At 47.3% G+C, this 22056-nt stretch overlaps 1 protein-coding gene across 1 annotated transcript in view; it reads right to left on the bottom strand.

Annotated features, from left to right (window-relative positions):
- fbn3 (fibrillin 3) overlaps positions 1–22056 on the bottom strand; it is a 227294-nt gene that overhangs the window by 96809 nt on the left and 108429 nt on the right. The window contains exons 12-20 of the mRNA XM_080212943.1: positions 17255–17374; positions 14050–14175; positions 12095–12217; positions 10379–10501; positions 9468–9620; positions 6110–6163; positions 2902–3027; positions 1580–1705; positions 521–640 (exon numbers count right to left, since the gene is read on the bottom strand). Coding sequence (XP_080069069.1) covers positions 521–640; positions 1580–1705; positions 2902–3027; positions 6110–6163; positions 9468–9620; positions 10379–10501; positions 12095–12217; positions 14050–14175; positions 17255–17374 — 1071 coding nt within the window. The remainder of the gene's footprint in view (positions 1–520; positions 641–1579; positions 1706–2901; positions 3028–6109; positions 6164–9467; positions 9621–10378; positions 10502–12094; positions 12218–14049; positions 14176–17254; positions 17375–22056) is intronic.

Below are 22056 nucleotides of genomic sequence, written 5' to 3'. Positions count from 1 at the left end.
TCCAGATTTTAATCACAGCACCATTGGTAGCTGCTCCTTCAGATGTCTCAGGCCCGAGCTCTGGAAAATCCCCTCTCCATCTCCCTAGTTCACTTTCTTCCTTTAAGACACTCTTTAAAATGACCTCCTCTGCCTAATTTTGCTCATCTGACCTACTTATTATCTCCTTATGTGACTTGGCGTCTTCTTTTTATTTCAGAGTGTTCAGGTGAAGTGTCTTGGGACATTCTATGACATTAAAGGTGCTATATTAATATAAGTGGTTGTTGTTACACGTCGCTGCTTGGGAATGGGCCATTCAGAGGCATTGGGTCTGACAGATTAAAGGATAAAATGACATAAAGATAAACCCCAAATTAAACCATGAATAAAACAGGGCTCAGCCCACAACACAGCCTTGCAGCTCATAGTTTGGTGAATGCGAAGAGAGAAAGGGCCTGGGTTACACAACAATCTCCAGACTCTTCCCTTGGGGAACATGGCACTGGGTAAAGAGACGCCTTGGCACCGCATGACTTACCAATGCAGATAGTCCTGGTTGGATCCAATTTGCTGCCAAGCGAACATTCGCAGATGAACGAGCCTGCCATATTTCGACAGTAACCATTCACACACGGGCTGGATTCACACTCATTCACATCTGGAAATGCAAAGGCATGGTTACTTACACTTGCTCACATCTGGAGATACAGATGCTGGGTCATTACAGGCAGGAGGGTCATACATTTACCGCATTTGCCATCAATGTGCCTTCATTGACCAATAATGATAATATTGTTTGATTTGATTTGTTATTGTCACATATATTGGGGATACAATGAAAAGTATTGTTTCTTGCATGCTATACAGACAAAAAATACTATTCAAAGGGGAGAAGGAAAGGAGAGTTCAGAATATGGTGTTGCATTTACAGATAGGGGGAGGAATTTCATCAGCACATCCACCTGAGGTTTGTACGATCCCGCCCAAGGCCAATGGAGAATGTGATTCTCCGAGCCCAGTCTGCCCCTGGAATTGGGGCAGGAATACAAGTAAAACTCCAGCCAGGGTGTAGTGAAAGGTCAACTCAATATAAGGTAAGTCCGCTCAAAAGTCTGATGGCAGCAGGGAAGAAGCTGTTCTTGAGTTGGTTGATACATGTTCACAGACCTTGTATCTTTTTCCTGATGGAAAAAGATGGAAGAGAATATATCCAGGGTGTGTGGGGTCCTTGATTGTAGTGGCTTCTTTCCGAGGCAGCAGGAAGTTTAGTCAGAGTTAATGGATCTCGTCCACTGTATGTGATATTTTGCTCAGTTGAGTCAGAAGGATCCTACAGCGTTATGAATCTGCAGTAATGTTACACCTCTCCATGGAAACAGGCAGGGGGAAGAGCGGGAGTGTTCGGGAAGCAGTAGCTACCATGTCTCTGGGATAGCTGGGCGAATGGTTAGAGGGTAATGGATGTGTCAATCAATCTGCCCTCGCTGTGATTCTCTCCTCAGTGTAACTATGGTGATAAATCCAAGTTCTGGAATCGGAACTGCTGACAAACTGGCTAAAAAAGAACATTCCAGTCAGGTAATGTCTTGATTCTCACCTTCACACGTTTCAGTATCAGGTTTGAAGACATAGCCCGTGGGGCAGGTGCACGTGTAGCTGCCTGGTGTGTTCCGACACAGTCCATTATCACACAACAGCATGTTGACAGAGCACTCGTCGATATCTGGGGAAAAAGCACTGTTTTGTAAAACTGTAGATTATTCTGGAAATCGATGCAGCACACTGTACTGAAGCAATTGTCTAATTGTCCTCAGTCTGTTTGAGTCAGGTGAATCTCAGTGAGGTACCAGGGTTCGGTATTTACCCCAGCTTTCCAATACCCGCTAACAAGCCCTCTGCTCTCTCACCCTTCCCTCATTCACCTCACTCACTCTCTTTCCCCTCCATCCTTGCTCAGCCTATCCCTCCTTTCCCTTCTGCTTTACCTCCCACACACTCTGACCTGATATATGACCAACAATCTGGGTGACTCTGGCAATATTGTGAGGGAGGAGCAGCTAGGTCCAGGGCTAGGAAAGATCCTGAGGGCAGCAGGAGAAGGCAGGGGGTGGCACAGTCGTTAGCACTGTTGTCTCACAGCCCCAAGGATCCACTTCAATTCCTGTATTAGGTGACTGTGTGGAGTTTGCACATTTTCCCCGTGTGTGCGTGGGTTTCCTCCTGGTGCTCTGGTTTCTTCCACACTCCAAAGACGCGCGGGTTACGTGGATGGGCCATGCTAAAATTGCCCCTTGGTGTCAGGAGGATTAGCAGGGGGTAAATATGTGGGGTTATGGGGTTAAGGCCTGGGTACAATTGTCCTCGTTGCAGGCTTGATGGGCTGAATGGCCCCCTTTTGCACTGCAGGGATTCTATAATCTGGATTCTAGGTGCCTGATTCTAGGGGCTGTGGGTTGGAGGTTACACAGCGGTCGCAAGGAGGGAGAAGGAAGTGAAATGAGTCAAACTTGTGTTTTTTGCGCAAGATATTTTCTTATATTCGGAGTTGCTGACCATGTCCTCCAGCCTGGAACATTCCTCCTTTCTGTCCAATAGAGGGTGAAGCTTTCTATATACAATCTACTGGATTATAACAGTAAGTGCGATTCTGCCCTCCTGGATAGCGGACTGAATATATACCTTTCCCCAACTAAAACTCGGACTTTAAATCAACAAATGGCTTCATTTACATCTGAAAGATCGATCAACAGCAAAATGTGTAACACCTCTGATTTGTTTCATACGATAGCGGATATGCTTTCAGAGTGGGTAGCGTATAAGATGGCCCACAGTGGATCAGGAAGCCCCTTACTGTGCCATAGGAGTGATCTTCAATCAGATTCTGTCCTCTGAACCGGAGTTACGCAATGCCACACTCACCAACACAATTCTTGCCACTGACGTCAGACTCATAGCCGATGTTACAGATACAGCGGTAACTGCCACGCAGGTTCTCACAGTTCCCATTGGCGCAGATATCAGGGTCCAGGGCACACTCGTTAATATCTAGGAGCAACACAAAATGTATTCTAAACAGTGCTTTATTGTCCTCTCTCCTCATTTTCACCTGACATTATACATTAACTGCACATCAATTGCAGCATCGGGTGACTGTGTGGAGCTTGCACTTTCTCCCTGGTTCTGCATGGGTTTTCTCCGGGTGTTCCGATTCTCCTCCCACACTCCAAAGATGTGCAGGTTAGGTGGACTGGCCATGCTAAATTGCCCCTTAGTGTCAGGGGGATTAGAACTACTTGTCCAGCTCTGCAGTTACTCAGCAAATCAAATCCCATCCTTGTTACAAGGGATTAGAGCCTCATTTTGGAATCTGAGTGCCATATTATGACTATTTTTCCATGAAACTACAAATCAGATGCTTTGGCCAAAAAGCCCTGAAGGTAAACTATCCCATGTAGACATACAGGATTTTCCAGTCACTCCCACCCCTGGAAATTCCAGCCCCAGGTCAACAGACCTTTAAATTGTCTGTCAAATATTTTGTCTGTCCATGACAATTCCCGCAGTGGGCAAGATTGGAAAATTTCCCCCATGCTATTTATTAAAACGATGCTGAATATTTTGAATTCCTCTTTCAGCCTTTTTGCAGGCAGTTAATGAGGAAAGAGCTCTATCACTTACATAAGAACATAAGAAATAGGAGCAGGAGTAGGCCATCTAGCCCTTCGAGCCTGCCCCGCCATTCAATAAGATCATGGCTGATCTGTCGTGGCTCAGTTCCACTTTCTCGCCCTCTCCCCATAACCCTTAATCCCCTCTCTTATCAAAAACCCATCAACCCGCGTCTTAAAAATATTTAGCGAGGCAGCCTCCACCACTTCAACGGGCAGAGAATTCCAGAGATTCACCACCCTTTGAGTGAAGAAGTTCCTCCTCAACTCCGTTCTAAACCGCACCCCCCCCCTTTATCTTGAGGCTGTGCCCCCTAGTCCTACTGTCTTTTTTGAGCGGGAAGAGTCTCTCCACCTCTATCCTATCCATCCCATTCATCATCTTATACGTCTCAATGAGATCTCCCCTCATTCTTCTAAACTCTAACGAGTACAAGCCTAGTTTATTCAGCCTCTCCTCATAGCTCAACCCCCTCAACTCCGGTATCAGCCTAGTAAACCTCCTCTGCACTCCCTCCAAGGCCAAAATATCTTTGCGCAGGTGCGGCGCCCAAAACTGCACACAGTACTCCAGCTGCGGCCTCACCAATGCCCTATACAGCTGCAGCAAGGCCTCCCTACTTTTATATTCAATCCCCCTCGCTATGAAGGCCAGCATCCCATTCGCCTTCCTGACCACCTGCTGCACCTGCAAGCTGGGTTTTTGCGACTCATGCACAAGGACCCCGAGGTCCCTCTGCACCGTCGCCTGCTGCAGTTTTTCGCCACGTAAGTAATAATCCTTCCTACCATTATTCCTACCAAAGTGGACCACCTCACACTTGCCAACATTAAATTCCATTTGCCATTTCCTGGCCCATTCGCCCAGCCTATCTAGATCCTTCTGCAGACTCTCCACACCCTCCGCACAATTTGCCTTTCCCCCAATCTTGGTGTCATCAGCAAATTTCAACACCCTACACTCGGTTCCCTCCTCCAGATCATCTATATAAATGGTAAAAAGCTGAGGCCCCAGCACCGACCTCTGGGGCACTCCACTAGTCACCATCCGCCAATCCGAATAGCACCCGTTGACCCCCACTCTCTGCCTCCTATTTGACAACCAATCCTCTATCCACGCTAACACCCTACCCCCAACTCCATGTCCCTCGACCTTCTGCAATAACCTCTTGTGAGGTACTTTGTCAAACGCCTTCTGAAAATCCAGAAAGACCACATCCACCGGCTCTCCTCTATCCACTGCCCTAGACACATCCTCATAGAACTCCAGTAAATTTGTCAGACACAGCTTCCCTTTAATGAAACCGTGCTGCGTCTGCTCTATCAAGCAATTGCCTTCAAGATGCCTCGCAATTTCCTCCTTAATGACGGATTCTAACATTTTACCTACCACAGACGTTAAACTAACCGGCCTATAATTCCCCGCCTTTTGCCTGGCACCCTTCTTAAACAACGGCATAACATTAGCCGTTTTCCAATCTTCCGGCACTTCCCCGGAATCCAGCAACGTCTGGAAAATAACCACCAAGGCATCCACTATCACCTCCACCATTTCTTTCAGAACCCTCGGATGTATTCCATCTGGTCCTGGGGACTTGTCCACAATCAGCCCCTCCAGTCTGTCGAGCACCGCCTCTCTAGTAACAGTAATGTCATTAAGACCCTCCAGTCCTACCACCTTTCCATCACTAACACCCGGCAAATTATTCACGTCCTCCTCCATGAAGACAGAAACAAAAAAGTTATTCAATACCTTAGCCATATCCCCATCCCCTACCACTAGGTCCCCTTTCTCATCCTCTAAAGGACCAACGTTCACCCTAGCCAGCCTCTTCCTTTTTATATATTTATAAAAACTCTTGCTGTCACGGAAATCCTCACTACCATAGAATCATACAACCCCCTACACTGCAGAAGGAGGCCATTCAGCCCATCAAGTCTGCACCAACAATCATCCCACCCCAGGCCCTACCCCCACATCCCCACACATTTACCCACTAATTCCTCTAACCTATACATCCTGACACTAAAGGGCAATTTAGCATGGCCAATCAACGTAACCAGCACATCTTTGGACTGTGGGAGGAAACCAGAGCACCCAGAGGAAACCCACGCAGACACGGGGAGAATGTGCAAAGCCCACGCAGACAGTCACCCGAGGCCGGGAATCAAACCTGGGTCCCTAGAGTTGTGAGGCAGCAGTGCTAACCACTGTGCCACCGTGCCACCTCATAGGTAGGAAAGGGTTGACTAAGTCAATGACAGAATGACATTGGTCAATGTCACAAATGGTACAAGCGACCCAAAGTTATTCTGCCTTTTATCCAGCCACGCCCACAGGTGAAATCTGCTTCTGTTGAGATTTGTGCACAAGGAAAATGAAACGTGATACGATTTAGTTTTCACGTGGTGAAGGTTCAGCGATGCCAGTCAGGCAGAGCGGTTCTGCTTGTCCTTACCTCGCCCATCAGCTGTGATTCCGATACCACTGCTGCACAAAGCCTGAAATTCAGCTGTGAAAACAAGAGGGAGAATGAAGCAAGTCAGAAAGACGGCAATCTAAGTCTCTGCCATCAACCACAGAAAATAATCCAGGGCCTGAGCATTTCCAGCAGGGAATATCACTTACAGGGAATTCTGCTCGGGAAATGCATTAATTTAAAAAAAATCCAAGGACCGTGATCACTCCACCTTATCTTTCACATTTATTCATCCATGGTATGTGGGTGTCACTGAAAGGCCAGCATTTGTTGTCCATCCATAATTACCCTCAACTGAGTGGCTGCCAGGCTATTTCAGAGGGCAGTTAAGAGTCAATCACATTGTTGTGGGTCTGGAGTCAGATGTAGGCCAGGCTGGGTAAGGATGGAAGATATTGTTCCCTGAGGGGCATTAGTGAACTGGGTAGGTTTTACAAAAAATTGTTTTCACGGTCTTCATTACTGAGATTAGATTTCAATTCCAAATTTTATTAACTGAATTTAAATTCCACCAGCTGCCGTGCTGGGATTTGAACCCATGACACCCCAGAACATTAGCCTGGGCCAACTAGTCCAGTGGCAATGCCGCTGACATCCATTCTCCTCACCAGATCACACGATCAGCGCTCCCTCCTGACCTAACAACCCTGGTTGCACTTCAGATAAATAATTCATCATTTTTATGTGCTCTGGCACCTACAGGATTCTCTGAGAGGCTGTTCCCCTTGTGGGAGTCTGGAAACAGAGGGCATAATCTCAGAGAAAGGGGTCACCCATTTAAGATGGCGTTGAGGAGAAATTTCTTCTCTCAGAGGGTAGTGAATATGTAGAATTCTTTACTGCAGCGGGCTGTGGAGGCTGGGTCATTAATGTTAAAGGCTGAGATAGTCAGATTTATAATCAGTAAGGGAATCAAAGATTACAGGAATAAGGCAGGAAAGTGGAGTTAAGGATTCTCACATCAGGTCAGTCATGATCGCATTGAATGATGGAGCAGATTTGATGGGCCGAATGGCCTAGCTCTGCTTCAACATCTTATGGTCTGGTGCTCCTGAGGATTCAGTAGTTGCTATAATCCCCCACTATTTGAGGTGGACAGTTAAACCAAGAAGGCGAGAAACCAACAAGGAAATCTCACTGAGCAAAAAGGTTCGGACGAAAGGGCAACCTTGGCTGGAATTCTCCAGTCTCACACACCTCGCTACTGCTGCCAGCGAGAACGGAGAACTTGGCGGTCAGCCAAATCTCCATTCACGGCAATGGGACCGGATAATCCTAGCTTCGGGTCAGGGCAGAGAATTCCGGCCCTTAACTCTCCCTCCAGAGATGCTGCCTGACCTGAGTATTTCCAGCACCTTTTCTTTTAATTTCTCCGCAGTGGATACAACTGGAATCTCACTTTCCCAAGGTGCGAACAACTGATGTAAACTGCTTGAAGTCCCAACTTTACCTGAAATCAGCAGAACCCTTTAAGCCGATAAATAACATGGAAATAATTGCATTCACGTAGCACCTATCCTGATCTCAGGTTACCCCGAAGGGCTCTTTTCCAGCCATTGGAGAGGATTTGGAAGTGTAGACGCTGTTATAATGTGGGAAACCCTGCAGCCAATTGCGCACAGCAGGATCCCGTAAAAAGTTACGTGTTAATGACCAGATAATCTGTTTTAGTGATGTTGGTTGGGAGATGACTGATGCCAAGGATTAAACAATACAGGGGGTTAGCAAAGCTTTGGAACTGCTTGAGGACCTGGCTGAAATCAGTGGAGATTTTTAAACGGGTAAGTGTTTAATGAGCTGCCCAAAGCGGTTGCTGAACTTAATCACTACCAGGCAATTCTTCTGATTTTATTCTTAAATACATTCAGTTTTATCATCTTAAATAATAATCATGCAAACTTTTGAACAATTTTATTTCCTTCTGGCAAGTAATTTAAAATCATAATTATACAATTATAAGGAATAAGCAGGAGTAGGCCATTCAGCCCATTGAATCTACTCTGCCACCCAGTAGGATCATGGCTAATCCAGTTGTGACCCTAGCTCCACTTTCCTTCCTATGCCCCACAATCCTCGATTCCCTTTCTTATCCTAATTGATTTATTATTGCAACCTGACAGAAAGGCTGGATGGCATTTTCCACACGAGTGGCACAATCCACAGGATTTGTCCTCCCAAGTCAGTTTTTTCTGTGCTGTGGCTGAAGGACAATGTGGCTGAGTAGCCAGCAGGAGGAGCTTGTGTCCTTCTCACTCAATGGGTTCCCTCCAGCTGCAGGTCAGGCAAAATGGAAATCTTCCCACTAACTTTCTTCAGAAAATATAACTCTTTATGTCCCTACCAACCAGCATTCAGATGTAGCAAAGGATCAGAAGGTTGCTGAAGAAGGAAAAGTGCAACAATAAATATCAGCAAAATACGCACAGAATCATAGATTCAATGTGCATTTTTGTGTTACAGCACAAAAAGAGACTCTTCGGCCCATTGTATCTGGATCACCAAGATACAGCCACCAAGCACCTATCTATTCTAATCCCATTTTTCAGCACTTGGTCCGGCGCCTTGTATGCTGTGGTGTTTAAAGTGCTCATCCAGATGCTTCTTATATATTGTAAAAAGTCTCACAACACCAGGTTAAAGTTTATCTGGAATCATGAGTCACTCAACTGGTGAAGGAGCAGTGCTCCGACAGCTCGTGATTCCAAATAAACCTGTTGGACTTTAACTTGATGTTGTGAGACTTCTTACTGTGCCACCCCAGTCCAATGTTGGCATCTCCACATCATGACCTTCTTATATATTGTGGGGGTTCCTGCATTTTCCATCCTTTCAGGCGATGAGTTCCAGACTGTCACCACCTTCTGGGTGAAAATTCTTTTCCCCAAATCCCCTCTAAATCTCCTGTTCCTTATCTTAAACCTACACTCCCTGGTTATTGTCCCCTTTACTAAGGGGAAAAGCTTCTTCCTAACTACCCTATCTATTTCCCTCATAATCTTGTGCACCTCTACCAGGTTCCCCACCTCAGCCTTCTCCGCTCTAACCCAGCCTAACCAGCCTCTCTTCATAGCAGGAACACTCCAGCCCAGGCAACATCCTAGTGAATCTCCTCTGCACCCTCTCGAATAGAATGCAATCCTTCCCAAGCCTTGGCTAATGAAGACAAGTATTCCATATGCCTTCTCAACCGCCTCATCTACCTGCCCTGCATAGGCTAACTCAGGGTATTGTTTGTTTTGAAGATGATGGTGCGACACTCAGCTTTTCAGTTCTATTTGGATTCTCTTCCAAAACTCAATATTTATGTCATTTTCAAACACAGCGAAGGGGAACCTACCTGAAGTCCTGGCTGGGCAGGGTTGGCAAGGCTCTCCAAAGCCGTGGTCTGGGCTGGCACAACAACACTCCGACTTGGTCACAGCACCAGAGAAAGGTCGGGCACAGGTACCCTTTTTGATGGCTCCATAACAAGTGCTCCTCATGTGAGTGTCTGAAAGAAATGAGAAATGCCGTTGGTTGCTGTGAGACCGGAGGAAAATCATCTGAACTGACACTTTACAACAACAACTGCTTGTATTTCTGTCTGGCCTTTGGTACAGCAAGGTGACTCAAAGTGCTTCACACAGGCAGAGGGAATAAGAGGGTAAGTCAAAGGCGGGGTGTGAGCAAATACGTGGCCAAACAAGTGGAGATCTTACAGGAGGTGAGGGATGCACGGTGGCACAATGGTTAGCACTGCTGCATCACGGCTTGGGTCACTGTTTGTATGGAGTTTGCACATTCTCCCCATGTCTGTGCGGGTTTCCACCGGGTGCTTTGGTTTCCTCCCAGAGTCCATGGATGTGCGGGTTAGGGTGCATTGGCTGTACTAAATGGCTCCTGAGCGTTCCGGGATGCGTAAGTTAGAAGATTAGTGGGATGGATGTGTGGAGTTATGGGGATAGAGCCTGGGTGGGATTGTGGTCAGTGCAGGCTCGAGGGGCCGAATGGCCTCCTTCTGCACAGTAGGGATTCTATGATTCTATAATCAGTGAGTTTGAGTCAACAACTCAAGCCTAGGCTGACTATTGAATGTGGTAAACCGACAACAATCAAATCCTCCAACCTAACAGTGCGAAACAGCAGAAATGCACTTTGAATGGAAATGCATTCTTACAAGAAATAAGTCACAGCACCTTCCATATGCATTTAACAGTCATTACTGTTGGGAATCTCAGTAATGGTTATTTACTAGTTTAAATGACTTACCGACACACACACGTCCATCCACTCCAATGGCCAGACCTGGAGGGCATTCACACCTGAAGGAACCTTCTGAGTTAATGCAGCGACCATTCATACAGATACCAGGTGTGTGACATTCATCAATATCTACAAGGAGGAAGGAGAAACATTCGGGGTCAGATGTTTGGTTCAAATTAAGTTGCAACTCGTGAGAAACAGAGCACTGAAACCAACTCAAACCCTCGACACACTTTCCTGAGTGCTTAGTCAGCTTTGAACTGTTTCAGAAAACAGTAAGAAGCCACATTCAATAATGCTGACCTGAGCTAGAGCAGGAAAGATTGGGCTAGGGAGAGGGGAAAGCTCAGTCAGGAATCTCGATTTGGGAATTCTGCTATAGAATCCCTTTGTGGAAGTTAGTGAGAGAGAATGGGACTCAGCTGTGATGATCTTCATGGTCTGACACTGTCTAGATTGGTAAGGAATGGCCACATGAGTGAGGTAATGAAGGGTGACTAGCAGTTGTACCCCACTATCTGTCAGCATCTCCTGGAGAAGGGAACTGGGATGAACAATTACAGAAGAGGACAAAAAGAAACAAGCTCTAATGAGCGCTCATCTTGCTCCAAAACATTGGCTCTATTCTCTCCCCACAGATACTGTCAGACCTGCTGAGTTTCTCCAGCATTTTCTGTTTTGATTTCAGATTCCAACACCCGGCAGTATTTTGTCTTTATACAAGTATATTTTTGTTCAGTGCTGCTATTTGTGTGTCTGTCCTGTGTGCCTCCATAGTGCAATGTGTGTTGTGGAACTCATCCCACCGTGCCAATCAAGTTAGAGGATAGCCAGACAGTCAGAGACACAGCTCTGAAGGAATCGGCTTCCTAGGCCCTCACCCAGCTGGCAGGAGACGGAAAATAATTGAACACAATTAATTACTTTGTATAGTCGATGCTGTCCCCTCTGTACTCTCTGTACCATCTGTCCTGTCTAACCAAAATCAACAAAAATACATCAGCAGCCAGTCATCATCATTGTTTGTATGATCTTGCTGGGCACAAACTGTTTTGTTAGCAACTGTTTACATAACAGTCACCAATAATAACTCACTGTATGCCAGGTGCCTTGGGGCATTTCAGAATATGTAATAAGATGGCAGGACTGATGTATGAGGAGAGATTGACTAGGTTTGGATTGTTTTCACTGGAGTTTAGAAGAATGAAGGGAGGATCTCATAGAGAATTATAAAATTCTAACAGGACTAGCTAGATGCAGGGAGGATGTTCCCCATGGTGGGGGAGTTCAGAACCAGGGGTCACAGTCTGAGGATTCAGGTAGACCATTTAGGACAGAGGTGAGGAGACACTCCTTCACTCAAAGAGTGGTGAGGCTGCGGAATTCAATATCACAGGAAGAAGTTGATGCCAAATCATCAAATGTATTCAAGAAGTGACTGGATATAGCACTTGGTGCAAATGGGATCTAAGGTTACTGAGAGAAAGCAGGATTAGGCTATTGAGTTGGACGATCAGCATGATCTTAGTGAATGGCAGAGCAGGCTCGAAGGGCCGAATGGCCTCCTCCTGCTCCTATGTTTCATATTAAGGGATAAATAGTGTATTTCACTAGGCTCCTTGTACATTTATCAGTTTCATTGGGAGTGAGACCTTACTCACACAATAGCTTCCAGTTAATAGATTCTTACCCATACAGGAGCACCTAGTAGTAGATTCTTACCCACACAGTATCGGCCATTCGGAGCTAAGACAAAGCCATTTTTGCAGATACACTTGAAGCTGCCATCCTCATTAATGCACATTCCATTCAGGCACATGTTGGTAGTGGCACATTCATCATGATCTGAGGATAAAATTCATTATTTGTCAGTCTTGTGAGTTTTAACTGTTCACTTTCGAGACGTTATAGGCAACATATGAGGAGAAACTACTTTCCCTAAAGGTTTGTGAATCTGTGGAATCACTGCCCCAAAGTGCAGTGGATGCTGGGACAGTGAGTAAATTTAAGGAGGGGTTAGACACGATTTTAATTGGTAATTGGTTGGAGAGTTATGGGAAGAAGGCAGGAAAATGGGGATGAGGAGCATATCAGCCATGATCAAATGGCGGAGCAAACTTGATGGGCTGAATAGCCTAATTCTGCTCCTATATCTTATGAACTTGTGAACACACGGTTTTGAAAAGCTTGTGCGTTACAGGATGAAGGGCAATCTGAGGAAGGTGAGAATTCCATGGTGTGAGGTCCCGAGAAAGCTTAAGTTATAATATCATGTGATGAGTTTAAAATTGTTATACGGTGAAATTGGATTTGTAGTTTAGGGAGAATTTGGTGATGATTGCACAATGTTCTGCACTCATCATGATTCCTCAGATAGTGATGCAGTCTGTATCCATGTGCAGCAAGACAATATTCAGTCTTGGGCTGATAGGTGGCAGATAACATTTGGAACTCACAATTATCAGACAATGCCCATCCCCAATAAGAGAGAATCTAACCATTTCCCCATGATATTCAAAGATATTACCATCACTGAAACCCCCATTATCAACGTTCTGGGGGAGTTACCATTGACCAGAAAATGAACTGGACCAGTCAACAAAATACTGTGGCTACAAGAGCTGTTCAGAGGCTGGGAATTTTGTGGTGTGTAACCCACCTTCTATGTCCCAAATATCTGTTCACCATCGACAAGGTTGAAGTCATGAGTGTGATGGAATATTCTTCGTTTGCCTGGATGAGTGAGCTCCATCAACTCTCAAAAAGCTCTATACCATCCAGGACAAAGCAGCCCTCCCCATTGCTCCACCTTCAATATGCACTGCCTCCATCACTGTTGCACAGTGGCAGCAGTGTGCACCATCCAGATGCCATGCAGCAACTCTCTAGGGTTCCTTCTAAGCCTGCAACCTCTACCACCTAGAAGGACAAGGGCAGCTGATGCGTGGGAACATCATCTCTCATAGGTTTCCCTCCAAGCCACTTGCCTGTCCTGTACCGCCATACCTTCACTGCCACTCAGTTAAAGTCCTGTAATTTCCTTCCTATCAGCACTGTGGATGTACTGGGAGAAGGAGAATGCCCTCTGGGCAGTACCGAGGCACTACTCTCTGGGGAGCTCCATGGGACGGGAAGCCCTTAGCGGTTGGGGGCCTTCCCTTTGTGCATGTTACCATATCTGTGGGTGGGCGGGTGTCCCCATATCTGTGTGGAGGGGTGGGGAGGGGTTCCTGTGCTAACTATTGGAGATTGGGGCACCCACCAACAACGCTGTCCCGAACTCTGGATTCCCAGCTGCTGGCTTTGTCCAGTCCAATCCCGCCAGCGGGATAGTGTAGGCCACACCTGTAGATTCTTTTCTGCATAGAGGACTGGATAACCAGGCAGGAGAAATCGGCTTTGCAGCCAGTGAGTTACACAACAGTTTTCTTGCCTCAGCCAGCACTCTGTGAAGAGAATGGAAAATTCCACTCAACTCAGCTTTTCTGCTGCTGCCTAAATTCCATGCTGAGTTTTTCCAACACTTTCAGTTTTTATTTCTGATATAACTTTGCTTCCTGCTCTGAGTCCTGACCTGAGGATGTAACTTCATGTCTTTGCTCTCTGGAACTCAGGATGTTAGAAGTGTGCTCTCAGTGTTAGTTGCAGACAGATCGATATGGCTAAAACATACTTACCAATGCAGTTCTTTCCATTAGGGGTGAGTTCGAAGCCAGCATTGCAGATACATTGGAAGCTTCCGTCAGTGTTAACACACCGGCCGTTCCTGCATAAAACCCCGTTCTGGATACATTCGTCTATATCTAAAGAACAAAAGAGGAATTTTAAAAAGGAAGATTATTAGCTGTCACCCATCCAGATGTCAACTGCATTCTCCTGTCACCTGGCCAACCTAAATTGGCATTAAGAAAAATGTCTCTGAAGAAAGATCACTAATGGTCCTGTTATGCCATTGGAGAAAGCTTTGGAAAGGATCCCATTATCAGAGGCTGACCTTGGTATAAAAGATCTGGCACACATTGGGTGCGACCTTACCTGCCATTCATGCCACCTTCCCACTGCAGCGAAGTCGGAGAATTTGGCAGCCATTCATCGCGGCGGGATGGGAAAATCCCACCAGCGTGAATGATGATAAGATTCAGGCAACTGGAATTTAAGGAATGCATGCACATTGGCAATGGTCCCCAGCTTCCAGTAATGGGGCTTGGGGACGATTCCTTCAGCTGATAGAGAAGTGTCAGTGAGTTAAGCACTCTCTGATGGAGGGTTGTACAGACCCGAAATGCTAGCTCTATTCTTTCTCCACAGATGCTTTCAGACCTGCTGAGATTTTCCAGCATCTTTTGTTTTTGTTCCTTCACCCGAGTCTGGCTCTGGACTCAAGCTGCCAAATTTCACACTGCTGGTGTGTGAGAATCAGTCTGATAAGATTAATAAGGCTGTCACAAACACAACATTCCTAAGAGGTTCACAGTAACATGACTGCATATATACTCCCAAAGGCGTTTCTAGGGTAACCATGCCTGTAAAAAGATGTTTGGCATCATGTTTTTCCGAAAATCCACTTTAGAAGACATTCAGTATGATATTGATCCCCATTTAAATGTTGGATCAGCTTCCATATAATCATAGAATCATAGAACCCCACAGTGCAGAAAGAGGCCCTTCGGCCCATCGAGTCTGCACTGACCACAATCCCATCCAGGCCCTACCCCCATATCCCTACATATTTTACCTGCTAACCCCTCTAAGCTAAGCATTTTAGGACACTAAGGGACAATTTCTTAGCATGGCCAATCCACCTAACCCGCACATCTTTGGACTGTGGGAGGAAACCAGAGCACCCGGAGGAAACACATGCAGACACGAGGAGAATGTGCAAACTCCACACAGACAGTGAGCCGAGCCGGGAATCGAACCCAGGTCGCTGGAGCTGTGAAGCAGCAGTGCTAACCACTGTGCTACTGTGCCGCCCCAGTTCAACACAAACATAGCACAACCAGAACAAAATGGTGCCCCCCCCCAACCCCCGTCTCCCTCCCCATCCCCCCCGCCTCCGGGGCACGGGCAGTGCCGGTAACTTTTGGCATTGCTGCCGGTAACTCTCTGGTGAAATATGATCAAGCACCAGGCTGTCCCCCTCGCCTCCAGTTCCTGGGTTTGAGTCCAGCCTAGACAGATGCTGCAAACATCTCTTGCCAACATCTGTTTAGATTTCTGAGTAAAATGGATCTGGAAACGGGCAAATCGAAATCTCAGTGGGCAGCAATCTAAACAATCCAAACCACAGCGGCTAGAAATTTGAAATGAAAGGACGCTTGTGTGAGTCTGCTGCATCTGGTATTTTGATGCATTGACTGCACTCAATGAGATAATGGGAACAAGAGCTTTCACAATTCCTGGGCTTGAACCCAGGACAGCTACAGCACACTCATGCAATCCGTAGCTGTGTTATCTGAGCCCAGGCTTCCCAATTGCTGTTGTTGTCGACATGTTGTTTTCCTTTGGATGCCCGAGCCTCAGGCTGGCAGCCACTTCTCACCTGCCCTAGGCAGAAAGTAAATCCGGGAATTTTAATGCGGTCCAGAAGTTAATAAAACCCAGATCTGATTCTGGGCAGCAACGGGTGAATTCCTAATCTCCCATAGGCTTAAAAACAAATTCCCAACTTCTTTCATAGAATCATAGAATCCCTACAATGCAGAAGGAGGCCATTCAGTCCATCGAGTCTGCACCAATCACAATCCCACCCAGGCCCTTCCCCTATGCATTTAGGCCCAGCTAGTCCGCCAGACACTAAGGGTCAATTTAGCATGGCCAATCCACCCAACCCGCACATCTTTGGACCACGGGAGGAAACCGGAGCACCCGGAGGAAACCCACGCAGACACAGGGTGAACATGCAAACTCCACACAGGCAGTGACCTGAAGCCAGAACTGAACCAGAGTCTCTGATGCTGTGAGGCAGCAGTGCTCTGTATTTCCCTTTAAATTACTGCTAAATCTTACCTCTTGCACCAAGCTTTCGATCACTTGTTATAACATCCCCTTAATGTGACTGGTGTCAAGTTTTTCTCTCTGTATAGTGCCGTGGGACAGTTTACTATACTAAAGTTGCTGTATTCTTTTAATGATCCATTTGTGGGATGTGGGCGCTGCTGGATAGACAAACATTTGTTGCCCATTCCTAATTGCCCTTGAGAAGGTGATAGTGATTTGCCTTCTTAAACCACCACAGTCTATGTGAGTAGGAAGACTCACAGTGCTGTTAAGGAGGAAATTCTAGTACTTTGACCTGGAGATAGTAAAGGAATGGCAATATATTTCCAAGTCAGGATGGTGAGTAACTTGGAGGGGAACCTCCAGGTGGTGGTATCCCCAGCTATCTGCTGCCCTTGTCCTTCTAGATGGTAGCAGTCATGGGTTTGAAAGGTGCTGTCTCAGGAACCTTGGTGAGTTCCTGCATTGCATCTTGTAGATGGTATTCACGGCTCCCAGTGTTTTCTGGTGGTGAAAGGAATGAGCATTTGTGGATGGGGTGCTAATCAAGTGAGCTGGATGAACTCAAGCTTCCTGGTTGTTGTTGAAGCTGTACTCACCCAGGCAACGGGAGAGTGTGCCAACGCATAAATGTAAATGCAATTGACTGTTGTTGTTCTAAATAGAAGAGAAGGGAGGACATTTGATTTGTGTTGTATTTGTTTCAGTAGAGATCTGCAAATTGTTCCCAGTGCATTATCTTATCATTGTCAATAAACCATATCAATATATAGATAATAACAAGATTAATCTGGAAGCAGAGAGCTATGGTGACAAACAGAATGTATTCATTAACTGGTTGAGGAGGAGTTTGCAGACTCTGATCTCCATGGCTGGACTCACCAATACAGGCTTGCTTGGTGGCAGTACTCTGGAAACCATCGTGACACTTGCAGTGGTAAGCGCCAGGTGTGTTCACGCAGTCACCATTCACACAAGGGCTGCTGGAACATTCATCGACGTCTGTGGAAAAGTAAATATAAAGCAGCCAAATGTTAAAATTAACTGGCTCATTGAGATGAGGGAGTGCATTAGCAAAGGAAACTCGTGCTCTCTAATTACCGAGACTGGCTGTTCACTAATTGGGACACGTTTTTACAAAATGATGGCCCTGAATAATTAGAGAGAGCATGTAAATGATCCCTGCAGAGCAGGAGCCTCGTGCTCTGGAAATGTTTGTTGCTGCGGTCACACAGTAAATTCTAACCAACCTTTCGCCAAGTTGTATTTAATCAGATAATTGCAAAGGAGCTCAGGGTTCCTATTTCCTGGCATCCTTTAGTGGCCTGAATTCTGCGGCAATCTCTCATGTCCGGCCCGTCCCAACATTCATTCCCAAATAAACTCATAGCTGCTCACAGTGGGATTTAGGGATTTTGGGATATTTGGCTTTATCAGTCATATTCCAAATCATACACTGATCCATCGTCAACTTCATTCAAAGGTTTTGAGGTTTGGTTATAGGGCAGCGGATAAGGCGATGGAACTTAAAATCTGACTGTGTGTGACTATTAGCAAGCTCAAACTTGTTGTTGTCATTATTATAGGCACCCATGACCTGAAAGAAAAGAGAACAGGGATACAAGTGTTCTACCCGTTGTCCCATTCCACCTATAGTGTATGCACCCTATAATCTATCATAGACACCACCTCACCTGTCTAATCTCCTTGCACAACTGATGTACTCTTTTGTCTATGATTAACCGCACCTCATCCATCTTCTTGCACTGACCGTGTACATTTTACAATGGACTATATTTTACCCATTTAATTTCCACTCACAGCCCATTGTAAACTCAACCTCATCTATTTAACCACACCTGGTAGACAATGAAGCTCCAAAGAGAGGCTGGTTAGGCTGAGGTTGTTTCCCTTAGAACAAGAACAAAAAACAAAAGAACAGTACAGCATTTTGGTGCTCCAAGCCTGCGCTGATCACCTTGGCCTATCTAGATTAACTGCCTGTATTCCTTCACTCTCCGTCTGTTCGTGTGTCTATCCAGATAAGCCTTAAATGTCGCTAACATGTCTGCCTCAACCATCTCACTTGGCAGTGCATTCTGGGCCACCACTACCCTCTGTATAAAAAGACCCTGAGGTAGAGTGTCCACTTTCATAGAGTAATACAGAACAGAAAGAGGCTCTTCAGCCCATTGTGTTGCATTGACCATCAAGTACCTATCTATTCTAGTGCCACCTTCCAGCACTTGGTCCGTGGCTTTGTATGCTACGGCATTTCAAGTGCTCGCTTAAACTCTTCTTCAATCTTATGAAGTTTTCCGTCTCCTCCACCACTTCAGGAGGTGAGTTCCAGATTCTCACTGGCACTCCTCTAAATCTCCTGCCCATTATCTTAAATCCACACCCTCTCATTGACCCCTCTACTAAGGGGTCAATAACTCCACTGAACCTTGAACTTGTGCCCCCTTGTAATGGTCATTTCTGCCCTGGGAAAAAGCTTCCAACTGTTCACACGATCTATGCCCCTCATCATTTTATAAACTTCTATCAGGTCACCCCTCAGGGAGAACAATCCCAGTTCATTCAATCTCTCCTTATCACTAATACCCTTCATACCAGGCAACAACTTGGTAAACCTTAGAGCAGAGAAAGCTGAGGGGGGACCTGATTGAGGTATACAAAATATGAAGGGCATAGATACGGTAGATAGGAAGAAACCTCTCCCTTAGTTTGGGAGATGGGAACCCTCACACCATTGAAGAAGAGTTTAGATAAGCACTTGAAATGCCATAGCATACAAAGCTAAGGACCAAGTGCTGGAAGGTGGCACTAGAATAGATAGATGCTTGATGGCCAACACAGACACAGTGGGCTGAAGGGCCTCTTCCTGTTCTGTATTATTCTATGAAAGTGGACACTCGATCTCAGGGTTTCTCAAACTTTAGCAGACACAGAACCCTTTTGACCTACCAAGGGTACTGACGGAACACTTGAAAAACATTCATATTATATTGAGGAGCTAAACCACAAAAACTTGATTGGTTTTGCTCAATAGTTACAAAGATACAAAAACAAATATATAGAAGTCTTTTCTACTTCTTATCTGTATACATTTATTAGTATTGAAAGTTATCTTATTTAACAAAGTACTTACCTTTTTGTCATTTTTAATGGGAGGACTAATGCTACTTTATTGCCCTTATATTTGTTTAATATTCAGAATTCTGCAGAAGAGCTAGATTCTTATATCAGCCACTCACACATTCACCTACACCTTTTACACACACAATGTGCACACGCCACACACACACGTGTGACACACACACACACACACACACACTTCCTCCTATTATCTACCTTGTTCTGCCTCCGGCTTTCCTTCACTCTTGCCCTTGCCCAGGTCTTTGAATTTTCACTCTGCCACTATTTCTAGCTTGTCCAATCAGAGGCTGGCTTCTCAGTGCATTGGCTGCTGATAGCTATTCTATCAGTTGCCAACGCAGTATGAAAACCTTCTCTGATTGAACAGTGCAAAGATGTGCGGGTTAGGTTGATTGACCATGCTAAATTGCCCCTTAGTGTCAGGGGATTATCAGGGTAAATACGTGACATTATGGGGATAGGGCCTGGGGAGAGCTGTTGCCAGCGCAGGCTCAATGGACAGAATGGCCTCGTAGGATCTTTTGAATTGAAGATGGCTTCTTTTTTCAAATTTACAAGGTCCAACTGTACTGTGGGATCTCTGGATGCCTCCTCCAGGATCCCCTGGAACTCAATTAGGGAAAAACAGCTCCATCTGATTCAATTAATTCCTCTGCATCGTATGTATGCTTTACTATCTCATTGTCTCATTCATTTAATCTCCTTCCACAAGCAGTGCACAATCGAACCGTATCATAAATTCCCTCTGAACTATGTTCTTTATGATCCACAGTGAAACTAGCCTATCATAGTTGTCAACATCCTGGCATGATTGGCTGGTCTACAAGGGGAGAAAGTATAAAGGAGGAGTACAAAGTGGCAAGAAAAATTGCAGTCATTTGCACAATCTAACCAGGCAGAATGAACTTCCAGAAGGGAAAGTTCTATAAAACCTCCCTGTTCCCAAAGGACTCAATACTCAGTCATCCTCACATACTGGTTACCAGCAGCATCCAACACTTGTGTACTATTGCATTGTGAATGCACTGGAATTGCTGCATCCTATTAAATATAATCTGTTCCTTTTGTGGAAATTTATAATGGAAAATCAAACCAATTGTGGAGTGAGGACAGAAAGGCAGAGGAGCAGAGAGTAGAAAATTAATCCCATCAGCTGAAGCTTTGTGAAGCTTATTAGCATCTCTTCCTAAATTACCCCGACACACGCTGCACTCCGCCCGACACGCGCTGCACTCCGCCCGACACGCGCTGCACTCCGCCCGACACGCGCTGCACTCCGCCCAACACGCGCTGCACCCCGCCCGACACGCGCTGCACTCCGCCCGACACGCTGCACTCCGCCCGACACGCGCTGCACTCCGCCCGACACGCGCTGCACCCCGCCCGACACGCGCTGCACTCCGCCCGACACGCGCTGCACTCCGCCCGACACGCGCTGCACTCCGCCCGACACGCGCTGCACCCCGCCCGACACGCGCTGTGCTCCGCCCGACACGCGCTGTGCTCCGCCCGACACACGCTGCACTCCGCCCGACACACGCTGCACTCCGCCCGACACGCGCTGCACTCCGCCCGACACCCCGACACACGCTGCACTCCGCCCGACACACGCTGCACTCCGCCCGACACACGCTGCACTCCGCCCGACACCCCGACACACGCTGCACTCCGCCCGACACCCCGACACATGCTGCACTCCGCCCGACACACGCTGCACTCCGCCCGACACCCCGACACACACTGCACTCCGCCCGACGCACGCTGCACTCTGCCCGACACCCCGACACACGCTGCACTCTGCCCGACACACGCTGCACTCCGCCCGACACCCCGACACACGCTGCACTCCGCCCGACACACGCTGCACTCCGCCCGACACACGCTGCACTCCGCCCGACACACGCTGCACTCCACCCGACACCCCGACACGCGCTGCACTCCGCCCGACACGCGCTGCACTCCGCCCGACACACGCTGCACTCCACCCGACACCCCGACACGCGCTGCACTCCGCCCGACACGCGCTGCACTCCGACCGACACTCGCTGCACTCCACCCGACACCCCGACACACGCTGCACTCCGCCCGACACACGCTGCACTCCGCCCGACACCCCGACACACGCTGCACTCCGCCCGACACCCCGACACGCGCTGCACTCCGCCCGACACACGCTGCACTCCGCCCGACACCCCGACACGCGCTGCACTCCGACCGACACACGCTGCGCTCCACCCGACACACGCTGCACTCCGCCCGACACACGCTGCACTCCTCCCGACACCCCGACACACGCTGCACTCCGCCCGACACCCCGACACACGCTGCACTCCGCCCGACACACGCTGCACTCCGCCCGACACACGCTGCACTCCGCCCGACACCCCGACACACGCTGCACTCCGCCCGACACCCCGACACACGCTGCACTCCGCCCGACACCCCGACACGCGCTGCACTCCGCCCGACACGCGCTGCACTCCGCCCGACACGCGCTGCACTCCGCCCGACACCCCGACACA

The sequence above is a fragment of the Carcharhinus amblyrhynchos genome, chromosome 26 (assembly GCF_965287045.1).
Source record: "Carcharhinus amblyrhynchos chromosome 26, sCarAmb.v2.hapA, whole genome shotgun sequence".
NCBI lineage: Eukaryota > Metazoa > Chordata > Chondrichthyes > Carcharhiniformes > Carcharhinidae > Carcharhinus > Carcharhinus amblyrhynchos.
This window is presented reverse-complemented; position numbering and strand designations above follow the sequence as displayed.